This window comes from Bombina bombina, chromosome 1, assembly GCF_027579735.1.
Source record: "Bombina bombina isolate aBomBom1 chromosome 1, aBomBom1.pri, whole genome shotgun sequence".
Classification (NCBI taxonomy): Eukaryota; Metazoa; Chordata; class Amphibia; order Anura; family Bombinatoridae; genus Bombina; species Bombina bombina.
In genome coordinates this window covers 881,833,776-881,859,877 of record NC_069499.1, presented here as the reverse complement: position 1 = coordinate 881,859,877, position 26,102 = coordinate 881,833,776, and the positions used below count along the sequence as shown (strand labels likewise).

General features: G+C 40.1%; 1 protein-coding gene across 1 annotated transcript in view; it reads right to left on the bottom strand.

The window, feature by feature from the left end:
• RPGRIP1L (RPGRIP1 like) overlaps positions 1-26,102 on the bottom strand; it is a 440,055-nt gene that overhangs the window by 334,402 nt on the left and 79,551 nt on the right. The window contains exons 7-8 of the mRNA XM_053715755.1: positions 11,342-11,447; positions 7,968-8,046 (exon numbers count right to left, since the gene is read on the bottom strand). Of these exons, the coding sequence (XP_053571730.1) occupies positions 7,968-8,046; positions 11,342-11,447 (185 nt within the window). The remainder of the gene's footprint in view (positions 1-7,967; positions 8,047-11,341; positions 11,448-26,102) is intronic.

Below are 26,102 nucleotides of genomic sequence, written 5' to 3'. Positions count from 1 at the left end.
GTCTCATAAGCTAAACGAATTATGCTACGAAGCCAAAAAGAAAGAGAGGTAGCAGAAGCCTTTTGACCTCTCCTCTGACCAGAGTAAACGACAAACAGAGAAGACGTTTGTCGAAATTCCTTAGTTGCCTGTAAGTAAAATTTTAGGGCACGGACTACATCCAGGTTGTGCAGTAGACGTTCCTTCTTCGAAGAAGGATTTGGGCACAAAGAAGGAACAACAATCTCTTGATTGATATTCCTGTTAGTGACTACCTTAGGTAAGAACCCAGGTTTAGTACGCAGAACTACCTTATCCGAATGAAAAATCAAATAAGGAGAATCACAATGTAAGGCTGATAATTCAGAGACTCTTCGAGCCGAGGAAATAGCCATTAAAAATAGAACTTTCCAAGATAACAACTTTATATCAATGGAATGAAGGGGTTCAAACGGAACGCCCTGTAAAACATTAAGAACAAGGTTTAAACTCCATGGTGGAGCAACAGTTTTAAACACAGGCTTAATCCTGGCCAAAGCCTGACAAAAAGCCTGGACGTCAGGAACTTCTGACAGACGTTTGTGTAACAGAATGGACAGAGCTGAGATCTGTCCCTTTAATGAACTAGCAGATAAACCCTTTTCTAAACCTTCTTGTAGAAAAGACAATATCCTAGGAATCCTAACCTTACTCCAAGAGTAACCTTTGGATTCACACCAATATAGGTATTTACGCCATATCTTATGGTAAATCCTTCTGGTAACAGGCTTCCTAGCCTGTATTAAGGTATCAATAACTGACTCAGAAAACCCACGTCTTGATAAAATCAAGCGTTCAATTTCCAAGCAGTCAGCTTCAGAGAAGTTAGATTTTGATGTTTGAAAGGACCCTGTATCAGAAGGTCCTGTTTCAGAGGTAGAGACCAAGGTGGACAGGATGACATGTCCACCAGGTCTGCATACCAAGTCCTGCGTGGCCATGCAGGTGCTATTAGAATCACTGATGCTCTCTCCTGTTTGATTCTGGCAATCAATCGAGGAAGCATCGGGAAGGGTGGAAACACGTAAGCCATCCTGAAGTCCCAAGGTGCTGTCAGGGCATCTATCAGGACTGCTCCTGGATCCCTGGATCTGGACCCGTAACGAGGAAGCTTGGCGTTCTGTCGAGACGCCATGAGATCTATCTCTGGTTTGCCCCAACGTCGAAGTATTTGGGCAAAGACCTCCGGATGAAGTTCCCACTCCCCCGGATGAAAAGTCTGACGACTTAAGAAATCCGCCTCCCAGTTCTCCACTCCCGGGATGTGGATTGCTGACAGGTGGCAAGAGTGAGACTCTGCCCAGCGAATTATCTTCGATACTTCCATCATTGCTAGGGAGCTTCTTGTCCCTCCCTGATGGTTGATGTAAGCTACAGTCGTGATGTTGTCCGACTGAAACCTGATGAACCCCCGAGTTGTTAACTGGGGCCAAGCCAGGAGTGCATTGAGAACTGCTCTCAATTCCAGAATGTTTATTGGCAGGAGACTCTCCTCCTGACTCCATTGTCCCTGAGCCTTCAGAGAATTCCAGACGGCACCCCAACCTAGAAGGCTGGCGTCTGTTGTTACAATTGTCCAGTCTGGTCTGCTGAATGGCATCCCCCTGGACAGATGTGGCCGAGAAAGCCACCATAGAAGAGAATTTCTGGTCTCTTGATCCAGATTCAGAGAAGGGGACAAGTCTGAGTAATCCCCATTCCACTGACTTAGCATGCACAGTTGCAGTGGTCTGAGGTGTAAGCGTGCAAAGGGTACTATGTCCATTGCCGCTACCATTAAGCCGATTACCTCCATGCATTGAGCCACTGACGGGTGTTGAATGGAATGAAGGGTGCGGCAAGCACTTTGAAGTCTTGTTAGCCTGTCCTCTGTCAGGTAAATCTTCATTTCTACAGAATCTATAAGAGTCCCCAGGAAGGGAACTCTTGTGAGTGGAACGAGTGAACTTTTCTTTTCGTTCACCTTCCATCCATGTGACCTTAGAAATGCCAGTACTAACTCTGTATGAAACTTGGCAGTTTGAAAGCTTGAAGCTTGTATCAGAATGTCGTCTAGGTATGGAGCTACCGAGATTCCCCGCGGTCTTAGTACCGCCAGAAGAGCACTCAGAACCTTTGTGAAGATTCTTGGAGCTGTAGCCAATCCGAATGGAAGAGCCACAAACTGGTAATGCCTGTCTAGGAAGGCAAACCTTAGGTACCGGTAATGATCTTTGTGAATCGGTATGTGAAGGTAAGCATCTTTTAAATCTACTGTGGTGATGTACTGACCCTCTTGGATCATAGGTAAAATTGTCCGAATAGTCTCCATCTTGAACGATGGAACTCTTAGGAATTTGTTTAGGATCTTTAAGTCCAGGATTGGTCTGAAAGTTCCCTCTCTTTTGGGAACCACAAACAGATTTGAGTAAAACCCTTGTCCCTGTTCCGACCGTGGAACTGGATGGATTACTCCCATTAACAAGAGCACTTGTACGCAGCGTAGAAACGCCTCTTTCTTTGTCTGGATTGTTGACAACCTTGACAGATGAAATCTCTCTCTTGGAGGAGAGTGTTTGAAGTCCAGAAGGTATCCCTGAGATATTATCTCTAGCGCCCAGGGATCCTGGACATCTCTTGCCCAAGTCTGGGCGAAGAGAGAAAGTCTGCCCCCCACTAGATCCGATCCCGGATCGGGGGCCCTCAATTCATGCTGTTTTAGGGGCAGCAGCAGGTTTCCTGGCCTGCTTGCCCTTGTTCCAAGACTGGTTAGGTCTCCAGTTTTGTCTGTAGCGAGCAACAGATCCTTCTTGCTTTGGGGCAGAGGAAGTTGATGCTGCTCCTGTTTTGAAATTCCGAAAGGAACGAAAATTAGACTGTTTGGCCTTAGGTTTGGCCCTGTCTTGAGGCAGGGCGTGGCCTTTACCTCCTGTAATGTCAGCGATAATTTCTTTCAAACCAGGCCCAAATAAGGACTGCCCTTTAAAAGCTATATTAAGTAATTTAGACTTAGAAGTAACATCAGATGACCAGGATTTTAGCCACAGCGCCCTGCGTGCCTGAATGGCGAATCCTGAATTCTTAGCCGTAAGTTTAGTTAAATGTACTACGGCCTCCGAAATGAATGAATTAGCTAGTTTAAGGACTCTAAGCCTGTCCGTAATGTCGTCCAGAGTAGCTGAACTAATGTTCTCTTCCAGAGACTCAATCCAGAATGCCGCTGCAGCCGTGACCGGCGCAATGCATGCAAGGGGTTGCAATATAAAACCTTGTTGAACAAACATTTTCTTAAGGTAACCCTCTAATTTTTTATCCATTGGATCTGAAAAAGCACAGCTATCCTCCACCGGGATAGTGGTACGCTTAGCTAAAGTAGAAACTGCTCCCTCCACCTTAGGGACCGTTTGCCATAAGTCCCGTGTGGTGGCGTCTATTGGAAACATTTTTCTAAATATCGGAGGGGGTGAGAACGGCACACCGGGTCTATCCCACTCCTTAGTAACAATTTCAGTAAGTCTCTTAGGTATAGGAAAAACATCAGTACTCGCCGGTACCGCAAAATATTTATCCAACCTACACATTTTCTCTGGTATTGCAACTGTGTTACAATCATTCAGAGCCGCTAACACCTCCCCTAGTAATACACGGAGGTTTTCCAGCTTAAATTTAAAATTTGAAATATCTGAATCCAGTCTGTTTGGATCAGAACCGTCACCCACAGAATGAAGTTCTCTGTCCTCATGTTCTGCCACCTGTGACGCAGTGTCTGACATGGCCCTAATATTATCAGCGCACTCTGTTCTCACCCCAGAGTGATCACGCTTGCCTCTTAGTTCTGGTAATTTAGCCAAAACTTCAGTCATAACAGTGGCCATATCTTGTAAAGTTATCTGTAATGGCCGCCCAGCTGTACTGGGCGCTACCATATCGCGCACCTCCCGAGCGGGAGATGCAGGTACTGACACGTGAGGCGAGTTAGTCGGCATAACTCTCCCCTCGTTGTTTGGTGAAATTTGTTCAATTTGTACAGATTGACTTTTATTTAAAGTAGCATCAATACAGTTAGTACATAAATTTCTATTGGGCTCCACTTTGGCATTGCAACAAATGACACAGGTATCTTCCTCTGAATCAGACATGTTTAACACACTAGCAATAAACTTGCAACTTGGAATACAATTCTATTAGAATATTATTAAAAACGTACTGTGCCTTTAAGAAGCACAGAAGATTTATGACAATTGAAAATTAATAAACTGAAAACAGTTATAGCCTCAATCCTTGTAAACAAAACAACTTTAGCAAAGGTTTGATCCCATTAGCAAAAGACAACTAATTCTGAAAGCAGAAAAAAATTACAGAATAAACGTTTTTTATCTCAGTCAACTATAATCTCACAGCTCTGCTGAGAGAAATTACCTCCCTCAAAACAAGTTTTGAAGACCCCTGAGTTCTGTAGAGATGAACCGGATCATGCAGGAAATACAATGAGCTGCTGACTGAAATTTCTGATGCATAGTAAAAGCGCCAAAAAACGGCCCCTCCCCCTCACACACAGCAGTGAGAGAGAACAGAAACTGTCAGAAAAAAGATCAAGCAACTGCCAAGTGGAAAAATAGTGCCCAAACATTTATTCACTCAGTACCTCAGCAAATGAAAACGATTTTACATTCCAGCAAAAACGTTAAACATAATTTCTTAGTTATTAAAAAGTTTTATGTACTTTTTACAGTGTAATTCCAGTGAAGTACCATTCCCCAGAATACTGAAGTGTAAAGTATACATACATGACATTATATCGGTATGGCAGGATTTTCTCATCAATTCCATTGTCAGAAAATAAAAGCTGCTACATACCTCTATGCAGATTCATCTGCCCGCTGTCCCCTGATCTGAAGTGTACCTCTCCTCAGATGGCCGAGAAACAGCAATATGATCTTAACTACTCCGGCTAAAATCATAGTAAAACTCTGGTAGATTCTTCTTCAAACTCTGCCAGAGAGGTAATAACACACTCCGGTGCTATTTTAAAATAACAAACTTTTGATTGAAGATATAAAACTAAATATAATCACCATAGTCCTCTCACACATCCTATCTAGTCGTTGGGTGCAAGAGAATGACTGGGAGTGACGTAGAGGGGAGGAGCTATATGCAGCTCTGCTGGGTGAATCCTCTTGCACTTCCTGTTGGGGAGGAGTAATATCCCAGAAGTAATGATGACCCGTGGACTGATCACACTTAACAGAAGAAAAGTCAATTAGAAAATTTCTTTAAGGTAAGAAAAAATATTTTATTCATATGCATTTTCCCAAATAATGAAACTGACAGTCTGAAAGAAGGAATACTGATTATCCTGAATCATGGCAAATATAAGTTAAAGACATATATTTAGAACTTTACGTATAAACTGCCCAACCATAGCTTAGAGTGTCACAAAAAATAAGACTTACCCCAGGACACTCATCTACATATAGCAGATAGCCAAACCAGTACTGAAACGAGAATCAGTAGAGGTAATGGTATATAAGAGTATATCGTCGATCTGAAAAGGGAGGTAAGAGATGAATCTCTACGACCGATAACAGAGAACCTATGAAATAGATCCCGTAGAAGGAGACCATTGAATTCAAATAGGCAATACTCTCTTCACATCCCTCTGACATTCACTGCACTCTGAGAGGAAAACCGGGCTCCAGCCTGCTGTGAAGCGCATATCAACGTAGAATCTAGCACAAACTTACTTCACCACCTCCAAGGGAGGCAAAGTTTGTAAAACTGAATTGTGGGTGTGGTGAGGGGTGTATTTATAGGCATTTTGAGGTTTGGGAAACTTTGCCCCTCCTGGTAGGATTGTATATCCCATACGTCACTAGCTCATGGACTCTTGCTAATTACATGAAAGAAATTAAATTTTAGACTAAAGGCAGAAGAACAGTATAACAGGATTATTGTACTAAGTAAAAAAAAAATCAACGTATAAGAATAATTTTACAAAAAACACTGACAAATCCCACTAATTATTCAATCCTTTTGGTTCAAGAGTTCCCAATTCGTATATACAAAAGGATTCCTTTTGCTTAAACAACAACTCCCTATCACCACCTCTGCAGGGTTTCTCTATATGGTCTAAGTTGACTAATCGAATGACCTGTATTCAAAAAAATGATAGGCTAATAGGGCTTTCAAATTACCTGTACGGATATTACTTTTGTGTTCAATAATACGGTCCTTAGCACTCTTCGTGGACTCGCCAATATAAACACCCCCACATGGACATTTAACCATGTATATAATATATGTAGTTAAACAGGTAAAAAAAAAACACTTTCATATCATATTTCTTGCCAGTATGGGGGTGATAAAATATTGAGCCTTTAGTCATAGACCATATAGAGAAACCCAGCAGAGGTGGTTATAGGGAGTTCTTGCTTAAGCAAAGGGAATCCTTTTGTATATATGAATTGGGAACTCTTGAACCAAAATAATTGAATAAAGAGTGGGATTTGTCAGTGTTTTTGTAAAATTATTCTAATACGTTGAAATTTTTTTTTGAGTTCTTAGTACAATAATCCTGCTATACTGTTCTGCCTTAGTCTAAAGATGAATTTTTGTATTCTGTATACCATTGGTTACTTGTAAATACAAATGTGAATACAATGTACCTGTATGATGAAAGAGTTAACCTCTCTCTAGTGCCACCTAGTGGTATATGGGTATATGAATGAGCATTGTTTGTTTGTTAGGCATGACATGAGTAAGGGATAGGATCCTGAAATGTTGCCTGTGTTTTTGTCTCAGTCAATACTGAATTAATAAACATTTTGCTGTCACCTTCTTGCCTATTTTATACCGCTTCTATGTAAGCCAAGCAAATCAAACTTCTGAGCTAGAAGTATTGTGGGTGTGGTGAGGGGTGTATTTATAGGCATTTTGAGGTTTGGGAAACTTTGCCCCTCCTGGTAGGATTGTATATCCCATACGTCACTAGCTCATGGACTCTTGCTAATTACATGAAAGAAATTAAATTTTAGACTAAAGGCAGAAGAACAGTATAACAGGATTATTGTACTAAGTAAAAAAAAAATCAACGTATAAGAATAATTTTACAAAAAACACTGACAAATCCCACTCCTTATTCAATCCTTTTGGTTCAAGAGTTCCCAATTCGTATATACAAAAGGATTCCTTTTGCTTAAACAACAACTCCCTATCACCACCTCTGCAGGGTTTCTCTATATGGTCTAAGTTGACTAATCGAATGACCTGTATTCAAAAAAATGATAGGCTAATAGGGCTTTCAAATTACCTGTACGGATATTACTTTTGTGTTCAATAATACGGTCCTTAGCACTCTTCGTGGACTCGCCAATATAAACACCCCCACATGGACATTTAACCATGTATATAATATATGTAGTTAAACAGGTAAAAAAAAAACACTTTCATATCATATTTCTTGCCAGTATGGGGGTGATAAAATATTGAGCCTTTAGTCATAGACCATATAGAGAAACCCAGCAGAGGTGGTTATAGGGAGTTCTTGCTTAAGCAAAGGGAATCCTTTTGTATATATGAATTGGGAACTCTTGAACCAAAATAATTGAATAAAGAGTGGGATTTGTCAGTGTTTTTGTAAAATTATTCTAATACGTTGAAAATTTTTTTTTTGAGTTCTTAGTACAATAATCCTGCTATACTGTTCTGCCTTAGTCTAAAGATGAATTTTTGTATTCTGTATACCATTGGTTACTTGTAAATACAAATGTGAATACAATGAGCCTGTATGATGAAAGAGTTAACCTCTCTCTAGTGCCACCTAGTGGTATATGGGTATATGAATGAGCATTGTTTGTTTGTTAGGCATGACATGAGTAAGGGATAGGATCCTGAAATGTTGCCTGTGTTTTTGTCTCAGTCAATACTGAATTAATAAACATTTTGCTGTCACCTTCTTGCCTATTTTATACCGCTTCTATGTAAGCCAAGCAAATCAAACTTCTGAGCTAGAAGTATAGTGTAACAGCTGTGGCTTTCTGACCCTTGCACCTACCAGAATACAGGATAAACAAAGGAAGGTAGACAAAAATCCTTGTTAGCATGAAGAAAGAACTTTAAAGCTCTAACAACTTATCTAGATTGTGTAACAACCTCTCCTTAAAGAAGAAGAAGGATTGGGACAAAGAGACTGAACAACAATTTCCTAATTACTATTGTGAGTTGAGACAACCTTAGGCAAAAACCCCACCTTTGTCCGAAGTACAGCCTTATCTAAATGGAACACTAGATAAGGTGGATAAAAAGTTAGCACTTCATATCAAAAAAATGCATAGGCTCAAACGGAGCCTGTTGAAGAACTCTAAGAACAAGATTAAGGTTCCATGGAGGAGCAATAGGTTTAATTCTAGCAATAGCTTGAACAAAAGACTGAACATCTGGCAAAGGAGCCAACCTTTTATGCAACAAAATAGAAAGAGCAGAAATCTGACTTTTAAGAGAACTAGCCAACAGGCCCTTTTCTAAACTATCCTGAAAAACAAAAGGATAAATGGAGTTTTCACTTTGTTCCAAGGGAACCCCTGTTCCGCACACCAGGATAGATAAGCCCTCCACACCTTATGGGAAATATGTCTGGTAACAGGTTTTCTTTCCTGACCCAGAGTATCAATCATCTCCTCAGAGAATCCTCTCTGGGACAAGACAATGCATTAAAACTCCATGCATCAGCCTCAGAGAATCTAGGTTTTGATAGAAAAACGGACCTTGAGCCAGAAGGTCCGGCCTCTGAGGCAGCCGCCATGCATAGGGGAGCAGACGACATTCTCACTAGGTCTGCATACCAAGCACTGCTTGGCCACACAGAAGCAAACAGAATCACAGAAATTCCCTCCTGTTTCAAACTATTACTTGAGGTAGCAGAACTATTGGAGGAAAAAAATACACTAGAAATGCCAGGGAACTGCTAATGCGTCCACCAACTACGCCTGAGGATCTCTTGATCTCAATTCATATCTCTGTAGTTTGGCATTGAGACAAGAAGCCAACAGATTTATCTCCGTGCACCCCCACCTGTGGGTGATCTAGCAAAACATCTCTTGGTGTAACGACCATTCCCCGAAATGCAGAGTCTGTCTGATCAGAAAATCTGCTTCCCAGTTTTCCACCCCTGGAATGTGGATAGCTGATATTTGGCACTCGTATGTCTCTGCCCATCAAAGGATATGAGACACTTCCAGCATCGCCAGAGAACAGCGAGTTCCGTCTTGGTGATTGACATAGGCCACCGTAATTATGTTGACCAGTTGAAATCGAATAAAACGGAAAGAACGCAACTGGGGCCATGACTTAAGAGCATTAAAGATGGCCACCAGTTCCAGAACGTTGATCAGAAGGATCACTTCTTCTGGTCGCCCGGTTATCTTTGTAATGGCAGTGAGCCGAATCAGCTTAACTTGACATTCACTTTAAGCCAATTAATGCTCAGGATATAACTGTCTGAATGATATTTGTGGGCAGAAATTCCCTTATCCCTTGAACTTGTTTTTCCTTATACAGTAATGATGAAGTTGCCAACAGTTACAAAGAAATGGGGGGTGGGAATTTTAGAAGAAGGGGGGAAAATAAGGAGCTTAACTTTGGAGAGATTTAGCTTAAGGTACTGAGAGGACATCCATGAAGATATGTGAGAAAGACAGTCAGTGACACAGCGTAGCAAGGAAGGAGATAGGTCTAGAGCAGAGATGTAGATTTGAGTGTCGTCTGCATACAAATGATATTGAAACCCATGGGACTTTATTAGGGAACCTAATGATGACATGTACATTGAGAAGAGAAGGGGACCGAGGACAGAGCCTTGCGGTACACCAACAGAAAGTGATAACGGGGCAGAGGAAGCCCCAGAGAAGGCTACACTAAAGGTACGGTTAGACAGGTAGGAAGAGAACCACGAGAGGGCTGTGTCACAAATGCTGAAGGATTGGAGAGTTTGTAGCAAAAGAGGGTGGTCAACAGCATCAAAGGCTGCAGACAAATCAAGGAGGATAAGCAGAGAGAAGTGGCCTTTGGATTTTGCTGTAAGTAGGTCGTTGGTAACCTTAAAGGGACAGTATACTGTAAAATAGTTTTTCCCTTAATGTGTTTACAATTGCTTTTTTTACCAACTGCAGAGTAAAAAATGTATGAAAATTAGCTTTTTAAGGTTTAGTTCTGTATAGTAAAGCTCTGATTTTGTGTTTTGAAGCCACAGCCTAATAAAATAGGTTGAGCTTGTAGGTATAATCAGATCTCATTACTGTATCACATTGTGCACATATACCTGCTTCTTTATCTTATATCTGTCCTTAAAACAATCACCAATACTTTGAGAGAACAATGGAAAATCAACATTTTATTACCTTATCTCTGCTTTATCACACAGGGAGTGTAATTTCTTCTGCTGGCTGTGTTTACAAAGCTTATCTATAGCTGGTACGCGCGGCCACAAACTTTCAGAATAGGTGGGGATACCACATGCTAAATTAACAATTTCAAATGCCAATATAAGGGTAAAGGAGCTACTTGTAAACAATTTAATACACTCCACCAGGTAAAGTGGATCATTGGGAACAAATTAAAGGGGAGAACATTTTTGAGTAAACTGTCCCTTTAACGATTGCTGTCTCTGTATAGTGATGGGGGCGAAATCCAAATTGCAGTGGGTTAAGGAGGGAATGTAATGTAAGGAAACGGGATAGGCGTGCATGTACTAGCTTTTCAAGAAGCTTTGATGCAAGAGTGAGTAAGGAAATAGGGTGGTAGTTGGATGGGGAGGTTGAATTGAGAGTTTTTTTGAGGATAGTTGTGACCAGTGCGTGTTTTAGAGATGAGGGAAATATACCAGTGCTGAGGGAGAGGTTGAAAATTTGTGTGAATACAGGGGTAAGGGTAGAAGAGAGGGAGGGGAGTAGCTGTGAGGGGATGGGGTCGAGGGGACAAGTAGTAAGGTGAGAGCGCAGTATAAGTGCAGAAACTTCTTCCTCAGTAACAGGGGCAAAAGAGCTAAATACATGGCTATGTGGGTTTTGGTTAATTGCAAGCTTTTGAGGGGGTGAGAGGCTGGAAGCATGTTGAGAGCTAATTTTGTTTCCGATAGAATCAATTTTGTTATTTAAGGGTTAAAGATTGTTGGTTCTGCGTGTGTACAGATGACCAGGTAACTCATAATATTGTTTTTAAAGGATACCAGAATCTATTACACATGATATATTAGGAAAGAAACAAAGGGTTCCACCTAGGATTCTTTGTATTGGATCTTTTCTAAATTTTAAATCTCTTATTCTGCATGAAAATGTAATGTCTAGCTTACCTCTTGAAGGAGACGAAATTTGCCTTCCAACTCAGCAAATGAACTGTTTTTCTCTGCTAGCTGTTTCTGTAGCTTGATGATTCCAACATTCTCTCTGATAGTTGTCCTAGGAACAAAAAAAAAAAAGCAAAAGTGTTTGTAATATACAGAACCTATATTTTCTATAATGGAAGATGAAAGAAAATCAGAAACAAATGCATAACCAAAATCAATGGAAAAGTGAAGAATTAATTATATCATTTTGTATTATCAATTTAGCTACTGGCTGATGTATTAAAGGGACATAAAAAATATTGTTTTATATAACTATGTGTTTGACCTCTGCAAGGGGTTAAGCACATAGATAAAGCCAGCTCCACCGCAGCAATACACTACTGGGAGCTACCTGAACACAAATGGTGAGCCAATGTGAAAAGGCATACGTATGTAGCCACCAATCACCTTCAAGCTCCCAGAAGTGCATTGCTGCTATGGATTTGACTTTAACCCTTTTTACAGGGGTTAAACATATAGTTATAAGCCAGCAACAGTTCAACAGTGCAATAATAAAATACTCTAACAGACAGCGTTTTCTTATGGAACTAGTATGCAATCATTTCACATATTACATATGACCTCCCTTTCATACACAAACTGGGCATAAATTATATTTTCTCTTCACAAATATTCTACCAGAATCTAAATAATGATTTTAGCAGGATTCATGCAATGCCAAAGAAGTATATAAATGTGACATGTCTCACTGAGGCAATTTAGTATTGACGACTCATATTCTTAAGGTAAATATCCTGTTCAAATAATTTATAATATGAATAAAATCTAAAGTGTAAGACATAGTAATACTTACTGGTTCAGGTAACTAAGTTTCACTTAAAAGGATATTGGCACTTCATAGAAACATAGAACCAAATGCCCATCAAGTCTTCTAACTAATGTTCATCAGCTTACAGGTTCTTCCTACTAATTGCTCATCATCTTACTGGTTCTTCCTACTAATGCTCATCAGCTTACTAGTTCTTCCTACTAATGCTCATCAGCTTACTGGTTCTTCCTACTAATGCTCATCAGCTTACTGGTTCTTCCTACTAATGCTCATCAGCTTACTGGTTCTTCCTACTAATGCTCATCAGCTTACTGGTTCTTCCTACTAATGCTCATCAGCTTACTGGTTCTTCCTACTAATGCTCATCAGCTTACTAGTTCTTCCTACTAATGTTCATCAGCTTACAGGTCCTTCCTACTAATGCTCATCACCTTACTGGTTCCTCCTACTAATGCTCATCAGCTTACAGATCCTTCCTACTAATGCTCATCAGCTTACAGGTTCTTCCTACTAATGCTCATCACCTTACTGGTTCTTCCTACTAATGCTCATCAGCTTACAGGTCCTTCCTACTAATGCTCATCAGCTTACTGGTTCTTCCTGCTAATGGTCATCAGCTTACTGGTTCTTCCTACTAATGCTCATTAGCTTACAGGTCCTTCCTACTAATGCTCAATAAGCATTAAAGTGACAGCAAGTATCAACCTCTGAGAAGTATCAGAAAGAGTCTATCAAGCAATAAGCATTAGCATAAACCTCTTATCAGCCAATGAGCGTTAGAAGGAAGTACATAACCGATATACCTGTAGTTAGGGCTATTACAATGGCATGCTTTCATTTGTAAGTTCATGTAAATTTAGAAAAAGCAACCATGCAGTGTTATGTATTTAACCACACCTCAAAATGGAGTTAAACACATAGTTAACACATAGTTAAAGCACCGCACAGGAGCCTCAAATAACTGCTGGTTCTGAGCAGACACACCTGCTGATCCACAGGCAGCAACAGTCACACAACACGTTTGTATTTTAGTCATATTTCCATGCAATTGTTGTAAAATATAATTACTGAAAAATTAAACACATCCTTTTAAGAGTTGAAGCAAAACAACACTAAGCTGTCATGGCCATATTAGTATTCTATAGCAGAGTGTAGGAAAGATTAAGGGCTAGATTACGTGTGGAGCGCAAAATCGCACTTTCGCGAGTGTGATATTTGCGCTACACTCGTAATACCAGCGCTGGTATTTGAAGTTGAGCGCAAGGCTCCACCTTGTTCTCATGCTGATAGTCACGGCAGAGAACCTAGGGCAGCGAAGGGGGTAAGTCGCGCAGCGATGGGGCAGCAAAATTAAACCTCTGGTTAACAAAGTCTAGCGCAAAGTGGTACCGCAAATTTGCCCCTTTAAGGGCACATGTTAAATTAACACTTTACTTGTAATCTGGCTCTAAATGGGTTTCAACTACTCTTTCCTAAAAAAATTGGCTCTGTGAGTAACACTACCACTTTATAACACCCTGTAAGATCCCAAGATTTTTTATTGTTAAACCTATTTCTTTTTCCAGTGCTTGTAACTTTTGATTAAAATTACTTTGTGAGCACCCTTTATTGATTGGAAATGCTAAAAAACAATAACGTTAATTATTTATTGAGTTATTTTAGTGATCAATATAGGTACTTTTTTGAATGTCTTAACATTAAAAATGATTAGCTTAACCTACAAAAAAAAAAAGAATGCTGCACCAATATTTCTGAAATTTGGCATGCAGATAGATGTAATTGTCTTAGTGGGAAAAAAAAAGGGTTTGAGATATAAAAGGTTAAACTAGCTTATTTTGACATAGATTAAGCATGATCAATAGAGTTAAACAGCTAAAAAGAAATATAAGTGAAGATATACTTAGCAGAGATTTTGCAGCAGAGTTTTGTGGGAATTGTAGTGTATGTGTATAATTATACAGGTATCATACAGCAGGTTAGGGACCGGCGCCCTGCTGCAAAATGAACACTGCCTTAAAGTGAAACAAGGCAGTTTTTAAATATCTTTATTTTTGTGTGCAACAAACAGATGAAATTGGATACATTCAACCAGAAATAAACCGTACATGCTTTTGCGTCAAATGGTACCTTCACAACAGGTTTCCTCACATTTCCTGGAACTGTATAATAATCAGTCAATTTAATCCATTGTGCACTATTTTCAAAACAAAAACAAATAAAACAGCAAAATCAAATAACTCTTTAACTCCCGGCTGGCGTGATTACCCCTCGAGAACCTCCACTCTCCCCCCCCCCCAGGGTACTCCATGAATCTAATCTACCATTCTCCTCTTAGTGTTGCCTCCAACATGTAATCTGTGTTCCTGAATGGTGTTGTAATTATATTGCGGGAACTTTCTGGGAGTGTATGGATAAAGGGTCCCCATTTATTAAAGAAAGACCTGACCCTGGTGGCCATGTCTCCCATTCCATCAAACTGCTCGATAAAGAGCTGTTTTAGTAGCATCTGTTTTAGTTGTCGGACAGTAGGTGGATTTCTCTTGAGCCAATCTCTGAACACCAGGTGTCTTGCCATCAATACTATGTTGTCAGTGAGTAATTTATTCATTTTTGGTAGATCTGCAAAGTCAAGAAGCACTACATTCTGAAATGACCATTCCTCCCTAGGGGCCCCTATCTTAGTTTTCACCCAGTATTCCGTCATCTTCCAAAATTTAATTAGTCTGGGACAACTCCACAGCATGTGTACAATGTCTGCATCTATTAGATCACATCTAGGGCATTTGTTATCCCTGTCTGTCTTCCATCTTTGAAATTTCCTAGGGGTTATGTAGCTATCATGAAGCAATTTAAAATGAGACTCCCTCACCTCTGAGGAGAGAGTTGATGATTTGACTTTATGTATGCTTTTCTAAATTTCTTCTACTGTAACAATATTCGCCAGTTTTTCGCTCCATATGTTAGCCAGTCTAACTGCGCATGTAGTCCCTGTCAGTCTATTCATTTTTGTGTACAGTGGTGAGATAGATGTGATGCCCTGTCTTGCTAGCTCTACGCTCTGCAGTATAGGTGCTTGGTCTTTAGTGTGTCCCTCCTTCCGCAATGTGTTAAAATAATGTCTGGCTTGCAGATATGCATAATGGTGGTTCCTGGGCAGATTAAATGTGTCCCTCAAACTTTTAAAGGTCTGCATCAGACCTCCCTGTGTCATCTCTGTTTGACCCACTGTACGAAGTCCTTGTTCCCTCCAGTGTAGGAAAGCTCTGGTCGTTATACCCGGTAAGAACTCGGGGTTACCACACCACGGTAGGTATGGGGTCAGTCTATGGTCTCCTCCTAGTCTCTTACAGAACAGTCTCCAAGCTCTTGTTGGTTGGCTTAAGAGGTCTATGCCCTTTAAGTACTTAGTCGCCTGAGTCTGTGTCATGTGCGGGATCATCTCTAGAGCCCACGGTCTCACTAACTCGCCCTCCAATTGGAGATCGGTAAACCTCCCCTGGCCCGTTATCCAGTCTATCACAAATTTACATTGGGCTGCCCAATTATAAAATTCAAAGTTGGGTAATGCTAGTCCTCCTTTTTCCCTCGGGGCAGTAAGTTTAAGATAGCTAATTCTATGCTTCTTATCATTCCAAATAAACCCGAGCACTTTACTTCTGATGTGGTTCAAGTCTGTTTTCCTCAATATCGCAGGTAGAGTTTGGAATACATAAAGCAACTTCGGGAAATATATCATTTTTATAAGTCCTACTCTTCCTGACAGAGATAGAGGCAGCAGCGCCCATCCCTTGATCAAGTTATCTAGATTTTTAATTAGAGGACTGTAGTTAATGGAATACCATCTGCGCGGGTCTGCGTGCATTGTAATACCTAAGTATTTGAAGTTTCCGTCTACCATTTTAAAGTCAAAACCGGAGATTTGTTTTCTACTTTTTGACAGTAACCAGAGCAATTCAGTTTTGTCAGTGTTGATCTTATACCCCGAAACTAGGCTAAACTCATCTATCGCCGCCATCAGCTTTGGGACATTTCTATGGGGGTCCTGCACAAACAGTACCATGTCATCTGCAAACAACGAGACATGCAGCGTCGACTCACCTATGCGCATTCCCTGCATTGTTTGTCTGATCTTGAGTGCTAATGGCTCTATGGCCAGATCAAAGAGGAGTGGGGAAAGGGGACAGCCCTGTCTAGTACCTCTATTGAGTGTGAAGGGTCGTGTAGGTGTACCATTAACCAGAATAGATGCCTGCGGCCTGTCATATAGACTCTTGACAGTGTTAACAAAGGCTCCCTCAATGCCCATTTTACCCAAGGTAGTATACAAGTGCTCCCATAAGACCTTATCAAAAGCATTTTCCGCGTCTAAAAATAATAAGGCTGCTTCTGTGTGTTTTTCTAAGTTTGAGTTACATTGAGTAATGTTCCAATAGTATTGAATAATAGTTTGAACCCTTCTTATGTTGAGCACTGAAGACCTCCCTTTCACAAAGCCCGTCTGGTCTTCATGGACCAACGACGGAAGAATGTTAGCCAGTCTGTTTGCTAGGATTTTCGTCAGTATCTTATAATCCTGATTAAGCAGGGATATGGGGCGATACGATTGCGTCAGCAGGGGGTCTCCCTCTTTCGGGATAATACTTATGTTTGCTTCTGCAAATCTAGGAGAGGATGTAACCCCACCTCCCAGCAAACCATTAAACAGTTTCTCCAGGGTGGCGCCTATCTCCATTCCCATTATCTTATAGAATTCAGACGGCAGGCCGTCAGGACCCGGGGTCTTGTCCAATGGTAGGTCTTTAATTGTGGCCATGATCTCATTTTGGGTAATGGGGCTATTGAGTTTATCTAGTTGGGTGGGGTCTATTGTTGGTAAAATCAATTGTTCCCAAAATCTATCTTTATCCCTAGGCTGTACTTGTCCTGGCGAGTAGAGGTCTGTATAGAAGTCAATAAAAGCTTTTTGAATGTCCCCCTCTCTATTTAAGACAACATTACCCTGTTTGATTGCCAAGATGGGGTTTCTTTTACCCGTCAGTTTCGTCATTCTATCTAGCAATTTCCCAGTCTTACTTCCAAACCTATAATATTTAGCCTGTGTTTTGGCATAGGCTCTATTAGTTTGCTGGAGTATGTAGTCGTCCCTTGTACGTTTGACTGCCATGTATTTGCGTCTATTAGAAAGGGTAGGATTCCTCAAATATTTATTCCTGGCATTTAAGATCTGTGTTAATAGTAATTCTGATTGTATCTTGTTCTTTTTTTTAAGATTAGTAGCATAGGCAGAAATGACCCCCCTCAAAACAGCCTTAGCCGCTTCCCAAAACAGGAGTGGGTTGTCTGTGTGTGTGTCGTTGAGTTCCACATATGTCAACCATTCCCCCAGTATGTGTCTGTAAAAATTGGGGTCCTTATACAAGTAGGTTGGGAATACCCATCTATTGGTTTGCCTTCTAGTGGGGCCAATTTGTACCTTGACTGTCACAGGAGCATGGTCTGAAATTGTTATGGGGTCTATCTCTGTGCTTACCACTTTAGGGCACAGGTCCGGGGACAAGAGAAAATAATCGAGTCTAGCCATAGTGTCCTTTGCTACCGACACACATGTATAATCCCTACGCTCAGGATATCTAGCTCTCCAGACATCCTGCAACCCCAGGGTTCTTTTGAATGTGTGGAGGATCAAAGATTCTTTTTTGGAGTTTCTAAAACTCTGGGGAGTGATGGTTCTTCCACTTGGATTGCGAAATCTATCTGCGGGGACCTGGGGGGCAATATTAAAATCTCCGCCCATAATGATAGGCGATGTTGTGAACTGTATAATCTCTGCCTGTAACCCCCTCCAAAAGTGATGTTTCTGTGTTTGTGGACCATACACCCCTATCAAAGCAAACGGCATTCCCTGAATTTCCAACTGTAGCATTACAAACCTTCCTTCTCGGTCTATCAGGGTCTTGGTGATATTATAAGTTAGATTCTTCCTGAATAAAATAGCTACTCCCCTAGCCCTCCTTGACTCATATGTAGTATAGATAACCTCTCCCACCCAACTCTGTTTCAGTTTCTGATGTTCAAGTCGTGACAGATGAGTCTCCTCAAGCACAGCTATGTCTACTCTTCTCGAGTTTAGGTACCTCAAGATGGCTCTGCGCTTTTGTGGAGATGTTATGCCTCCTACATTCCAGCTCATAATATGTAGATCATGCATGACGAAAGTCTAAATTGGTGGGTGTATTATAGGATAGACATGTGTCTTTAGGCAAGTTTAATTGTCTACTGTTTACGTGTTCTATTAAGTGTTTCAAAAGTGTCTTACCACCAGGTAGCAACCTAGGAACATTTCTCCTAAATCTGGAGTCCCGGGGAGGGAGGAGAGCATCACGCCAGTTAACTAAAGAAAAAATTAACACAATCATTAACAATACAGTGAAAATAAACACACATGGTGACAAGTAAATTTCCGCAAGCCAAAATGGTTGGCTTCCGCACATTTTAGTGCTTTCACAGCACCTAGTTCAGCTACTAAATAAGGGTTAACACCATATCACACCACACCCCCCCTCCTAAATTGGCTAACTCTGCTTGACAATATAATCTTATCCCCCCTCTCACCTCACGTCAGATTCTTGTCTTGTATTATCTAGTGAGATTGCCACGTAAGTTTCTAAGGCCCTTCTCATGCCGAAAGCGTGACCGCTCTACAGTGTATTAGATAAACTCCCATCCCATTACATCTATTTCACTCAGGTGGCAGTCTGTAACCCATTGTCTATGTTTCCTATCTTTCATTTCTAAATATGGGGTGTTGTGTTACACAGATTTAGCGCTATGTGGCTGAGTAACCTCTTTGTAGATCAGGGCCAGTAAACCTCACCCACCACAGTTATCACTAAGCATCAAGTGGTCTTAATACCTGAACCTGTTAGTTTGCTATCTGAGTAGTCTCTTAAGTCACATTTCTAGTTACAAAAAGGAAACTCACGAAAAAAGGAAAAACCCAAGCCGGCATTGTTAACTCTTTAAAGACAACATCAACTGCAAATAGGATAGACAAGAGGCTTGTCCCCCCCCCCCCACTTCCCTCTAAATGAGTGACCTGGAATAGTTGAAAGTCTCTCAGTTATATGTCACAAACCCCAACTCTATCAGTTCATCATAATGATTTGGGCATGTTACCAGTCCCTTGGTCTTTGAGTACCTCTACCTCAGGTTTCTTTGTCAGACAGCTCTTGCTCGAGTCTCAGGAACTTCTGTAGTTGTCTGGGATCGTCAAAAAACTTAACACCCTGCTGGGTCTGGAGTTTGAGCTTAGCTGGGAACAATAAGGATACAGAGCGTCCTGCTTCTATTAGGGTTTTGCAGTAGGGAGAGAACTCCCTCCTCCTCCTAGAGATCTCTGTGGAGTAGTCCTGAAAGATGAGAATCTTCTTCCCCTCAAACATCAGGGGAGAACATTGTCGGTAGGCTCTGAGGATTGAGATTTTATCCTTGAAGTTCAGGTAGCGTACCATCACCTGTCTAGGGCCTCTGGACACTCTTGGATCCTGATTAACAATGCCAACTCTGTGGGCTCTTTCAGCTACACGAGGTATAGCTGCTGGCGGTAGTTTCAGCAAGGTGGGCAAGGTCTTTTCTGTGAATTCCAGCAGATCAGTATTTCCAACAGACTCTGGAAGGCCCACAATGCGCAAGTTATTCCGCCGTGAGCTGTTCTCGAGATCGTCAATTTTTTCAAACAGCTGCTTATTCTGGGCCTCTAATGCTGCTACTTTACTAGAGTTTTCACGTTGTCTAATTTCTCCATCCCCCACTTTCTGCTCGATGTGTTGGAGCCTAGAGGAAAAAGATTTGAACTCCGATGACAGAGAGTCCATCCCCGTTTGCAACTGTTCTATCTTGGGGAGAAAGAGCGCTGATATTTGGGATACTATAGGGTGGGTTTCTGTCTGTTCCTCATCTCCAGCCTCCGCCGCAATATCAGCAGCATGGACTTCGACCATGGTCTTGGCCTTTTTATCATGGTGTTTCTGCCTACCCGACATGGTGCCAGTGGCTTTCACAAAACTAGTATAGTATCTCTGCATACACTATATGTCTGCCCAGATTGGGGGCAACAGTATTGGCGTGCCACTAAAATCAGAGAGAGGGGAAAGTGACCAAACCCCACTTGAATGTCTTTGTTAGTGTCTCTTAGTGCTTTAGCTGGGTGGGGGATTCAGAGGGTGGAGGATCCAGTGTGGTGTTCGGCATCTACCTCATTGCTAAGGTCTTTCCTCTCCTCTCACAGCTCTCCAAAAACACGCCAAACAGGACCACATCCTACGATTCTTCCTCTCTGTAAGAGGTCCCAACGATTGTTTAACTAAGACCGTGCAGGCCTTAATGACGCAGTAGAGCCTATCTGTCTTACTCCCCCTGGTATTAATCACTTCCTGAGAAAAGTGCTTGTCTATGCTTCAGCCCTTGTTTGATATATTATATCTCCTCTTATGATATTCGTGGCCTGGGGAATATGAAACCTATGTTGGTACTGTTCCACTTTTAAGATGCAGGCCCGGCTGCCACGTGGTTAACTGATTTCTGCCAAAGTCTTAGGGCCGAGATAGATAGATTTGTCTAGGGCTGGAGCGTGTGGTTATGTTAGGGGTTTGTTCCTATTTCTGCCAAGTCTAAGTCAGGGCTATATCTAGACCAGGGCTGTGAAATGCTGTTGACTTACGGACACCTCGGGAATCCAAGATGGCGATTCTCCTTCAGTCAGCTCCAACCCCTCCGAATCTCCGTTCTCCTCCGACCTCCCTTCAATCTCCTTGTATGCCAAGGATGACCGAGTGTCTGTTGTGTTCTTGACCGGTTTAGGGAGTTTACCCTCGTAGTGCCGCAATCGCGGCCTTTGCAACAGTTGTTATGCCGTTCCGGTGGGGGAGCCGTTAGTCTTAGCTCCTTGCTACAAATTATGCGGACAGATTCAGGTTACTATCTGTCAAGGCCGGTAAGCTTTATGGGCTGAAGCAGAGCAAATATAAGGAGTTTATCTGTCTGTATCCACGGAGCTCCTTCTTCTTGCGACTGCTTTCTGTGCCCGCCCACCGGAAGTCTCCGAAACAAGGCAGTTTTATCTTTCTTTTCATTGCCAGTGTGTTTATAAACTTGACAACATGTTTAAACTAACTTATATTAGGGGTGCAATAGTTCTATGTTTAGTTTAACACTAGCACAGCACAGTATTCAATTAGTATTCAATAAATACTGTACCTGTAAAACAGTGACAATTACTGTAGTACAATTTGTCAGACTAACTCTGAGACACAGATTGCACTGTAATGCTGTAAACAGAGTGAACTGCGCATAACAAAATGGTGCCAGTCACTTTTCTTGCAATCTCACGATGATTACAGCACTGTTTCAAAATCCTTGGAGGTTAAACTTCAGCTCCACAAAGCGCTGTATTAGCGAAGCGCTGTAAAGTGAGGTATACCTGTACTGTGTATATATATATTTATATATATATATATATATATATATATATAAGATTACACACCCACAGTACACATACTACACATACAGATACTAAAGATACACACTCCACAAACACTACACAGACACTACATCAACAGTGCACGGAAACAAACAGGAAATGTATGTTTGTGCATACACGATATCTAGGTATCCATTGTCCAGTGGGTTGATAAGAACAACCTGACAATAAAATAAATATATTTTTAAATACATTCTTTTAGACAGAAAAAAGATTGAGTGTTCTCCCTACTACTTGAGGATGCAGCAAACCATTCTTGACCTCTAAAAGAAAGTGGCTGGGTGGGTGGCAATCTAGTGCTAACAGAAAGCAGACAGAGGCCTCAGAAGTGATTTCATGGATAATAAACACCATTTTCTAAAATGTTTGATAAGGGTTGAATAAAATGCAGATTATGTTCTCTTTTCAAGGATCGACAATTGTGCACATATTGGAAACATTGTCACAACGTAATCTTGAAACCAGAAAACCAACTACAAAGCCCCAAACATCTGTAATCCAGCTGAGGACCTGAAATGCTTATTTTTATTCCTAGAAAAATCAAAGCCTACTGTGTTTTGGCATCGACTGGTTCGTTGTCCTTACATAGAAGATAAACAAGCTCGTAAGACTGGGAGGGTTCCAAAACGAAAATGTCCTTAAGCTGATGTAGAAACCAGCAGATGCCTTAAATACATTATACACACAAATTATGGTGGCGATGAGACGGCACAGTACCGAGGAACATCACATTTCATACGTAAGGAACATGGTTTGCATAATTCCTGGCATATTGAAACACACTCCAAAGCTATTGTGAGAGATTGAAGAGGATCATCCCTAGAAAGTATCCCCCATGTTCCATAATATACTGGATGGGTTAAATAACAATACATTTTAAGTAATTGTGTCTTGGACACTCTTCCTTTCATCTCCTCTTTAGCAATTCTTTATTGCAAAAAAGATTTCTTAGTCCATTTCAATTGTAAGAATATTTTTTAAAGTAAGATGACTTTTTCATAGTTACATCTGAATAGAAAGGAGCAGGAGAGAGAGACAAATAGACTAAAAGAATTATATGACAGTTGTAAAATTAAAGGAAAAAGGCCCATGACATGCATAGGAAATCAGAATAAAACAGTTCTTTACGGAGCCATGAAAGTCAAAAATAAACTTTTTAGATCAAGCAATTTTCAGAGACTTTTTGAAGTACTTCTATTATCAAACTAACTTTGTTCTCTATGTATACTTTGTTTAAAATGCATACCTAGGTAGGCTTAGGAGCAGCAATGCACTATGGGAGCTAGCTGGCGTTTGGTCGCTACACTCATATGCCTTTTGTCATTTGCTCATCAGTACTTAGCTAGCTCCCAGTAATGCATTGCTGCTCTGGAGTCTTTAACTTTAACTATGTGTCTAACCCATTTGCAGGAGTTTAACACACAGGGGATGATTATAATCTTGCACTTGTCTTTAGCAGATAATGGTTTCTGAACTTTGGCCGGTATTGTTAGTGTTTCTTTTCCAGCTGTCACAATTCTAAAATGCTTCTGCCATTAAAGAGACAGGAAACCCCAAAATGTTTCTTTAATAATTTAGATAGAACATACACTTTTAAAACAACTTTCCAATTTAATTCTATTATCAACTGTGTTACATTCTCTTGTTATCCTTTGCTGAATAAACAGCATGGTACTACTGGCAGCTAGAAGAGCACATCTAATTAGCAAATCGGAAGTGAAAAATGTGTGCTGGCACCAATCAGCAGCTAGCTCCCACTAGTGTAGGATATGTGCATATTCCTTTTCAACAAGGGATACCAAGAAAATGAAACACGGTTAAAAATAGAAGTGAATTAAAAGTGTCTTAAAATGACATGCTCTATCTGAATCGTGTAAGTTAAATTTTCACTTTCCTATCCCTTTAATGTCTCTAAAGCTGGAAATTAAAGGGACAGTAAAGTCAAAATTAAAATGTCATGAATCAGATAGATAATGTGGTTTAAAACAAATTTCCAGTGTACTTCTATTATCAAATTTACTTTGTCCTCGTCATATCCTTTGTTTCTATGGCAACATTGTTTGTATCTATGTGTAATATTGTTTAACAAAGGACATCAATAGAACTAAGCAAAATCGATAACAGAAATAAATTGGAAAGTTGTTTAAAATGTCATGCTCTATCCAATCTATTGAAGCTGTCCCTTTAACCCCTGAAAACAATAAGAAATTCTTATTTTCCTTGTTAATCTCCCAATTTCATAAATACAAAAACTAAATGCACAGGATTAAGGAGAAACAAAATGGCAATTGTCCGTGTTGTGTCACAGGTAAAAGGGCCCATATGTTGATTGATTCCATTTAATAGTGTTTAGTGATCCTAATAGGTGACATGTGCAATTAACCTGTTGTGCTCCAATACCAGAGATATATACGGATGTCTCTCTAAGAGATCTAACGTGGCATTATCAATGTAGTGAAGTGTTTTGTTTGCATTATAGATTTCACTAATTTATTATTAATGTAAAAGTGCTTGTTATTTTTAAAACTTTAATTGAGCAGGGGACTTCTGTATCTGCTTACATATCCTAGCAATATGTATTGTGATTGGACAAACACGAAATGCACATGATCATTTTTAACCAAACCGATAATAGAAATTGTTTTCGATTTAAAATATGAAAATGGCTGACTGCCATTACGTCAACATTAAAAAAGGCTCATTTGCTGCAGTTAACAATAATGTGATAAATATTAAACTATAGATTGTAATCAACACCATAGTTATATACAAGCAATTGTGTAATACTAAAATGCGCTAACACATTAAAGGGATAGTCTAGTCAGAATTAAACTTTCATGATTCAGATAGGGCATGCAATTTTAAACAACTTTCCACTTTACTTTTATCATCAAATTTGCTTTATTCTCATGGCAGTCTTGTGGAAAGGTAAACCTAGGTAGGCTTATATGCCAATTTCTATGCCCTTGAAGGCTGCTTCTTATCTTAGTGCATTCTGACAGTTTTTCACAGTTAGTTCATGTATGTCATATAGCTAACGTGCTCACTAACGTGGAGTTATTTATGAGTCAGCACTGATTGGCTAAAATGCATGTCTTTCAAAAGAACTGAGATAAGTAAGCAGTCTGCAGAGGCTTAGAAACAAGGTAAAAGTATATTTATTAATGGGTAATAAAGGGATGATCTATCTTTTTAAACAATATAAATTCTGGAGAAGACTGTCCGTTTAAAACATTTCCTTTTTATACACTTGTATGCCCCTTTTAAATGTAAGTCTAATTGCATATTGCTAACTGTAGTTGATTTTAGCTTAGCATAACTATGTTTACAAAATGCTGTTGTCTAAACTAAGCTTGAGTGACTGGACAGACCGCAGTTTGAAGCAAATACCACTTTGTGAATAAACTTTCAGACTGTCATGTTTCATGCATCCATAGTACACAAGGAAGATTATCTTACTTAAAATTCAAAACTTTCCAAATTCTTATATGCTTTTCAACGGAAATCCAGCATGGCCCCAAAACAAATATAATTTTCATACTACAACAAACTGCAGTTGTGTTTGATACTAGATGTTAACCATTTCTTTGCCACACCAATCTGAAACATTGCAGAGAAATACTCTGCCGTGTGCTTGGAAGGAAACAAGTTAAAATATTTTCTTGCTCAGCATCTGGAAGGGGACGTTCACACATCAAAAGTTGTTAATGTTGAAAGAGGTAATATTCTAGAAAAAAAGAGAGTCCAAATACTCAGGCCAATAACAGCAACTAATAAAGTATATTTAAAGCAATTTTATGAGTTACTCAGTGTACATATTAATACACTTTTCTCACATGCATTATATCCTTTGCCTATGAACAACATTAATAAGCTGAAAAAGTAGCCATTTAATGTTCTCTATTTTAACATACATTTTGGTTTTAAGACTAACAGATACCCAGGCTACTTAGAACGCTTGATTTTTTTATATAGAACACATGAAGAAGAAAAAAAAAGCAGTTCAGTGTTCATGGAATGGGTCACAAAACAGTGAAAAAAAAATTGGTTAAGCTTCAAAGAAACAAAGGCTGGATAGCTAACTGGCATGTGGTTGCCAAATCTCATTGGCCAATTATGAGAAGTGCGCAAGAGACATTGATCAAAAATGTTATTTTTTTTTTGCCTTTAAAAGTTAAGCAGTTCCTATTTATGTCCAAGATGTAAGTTCGGGCTTACTTTGAACTTCACTGCAAAAATGAAACTCTGAAAATTTTCAACACATGCTTCATTTCCAGGAAGATGCCTCACATCAAGATTCAGTTTTTCAGATCCTTTTGGCAGACAAGTTGTTTCGTGAGATATTTTTTTCTTAAGTCCCAAAGCAAATGGCTAAGTTGAACAGAAGTAACAATTGTTTG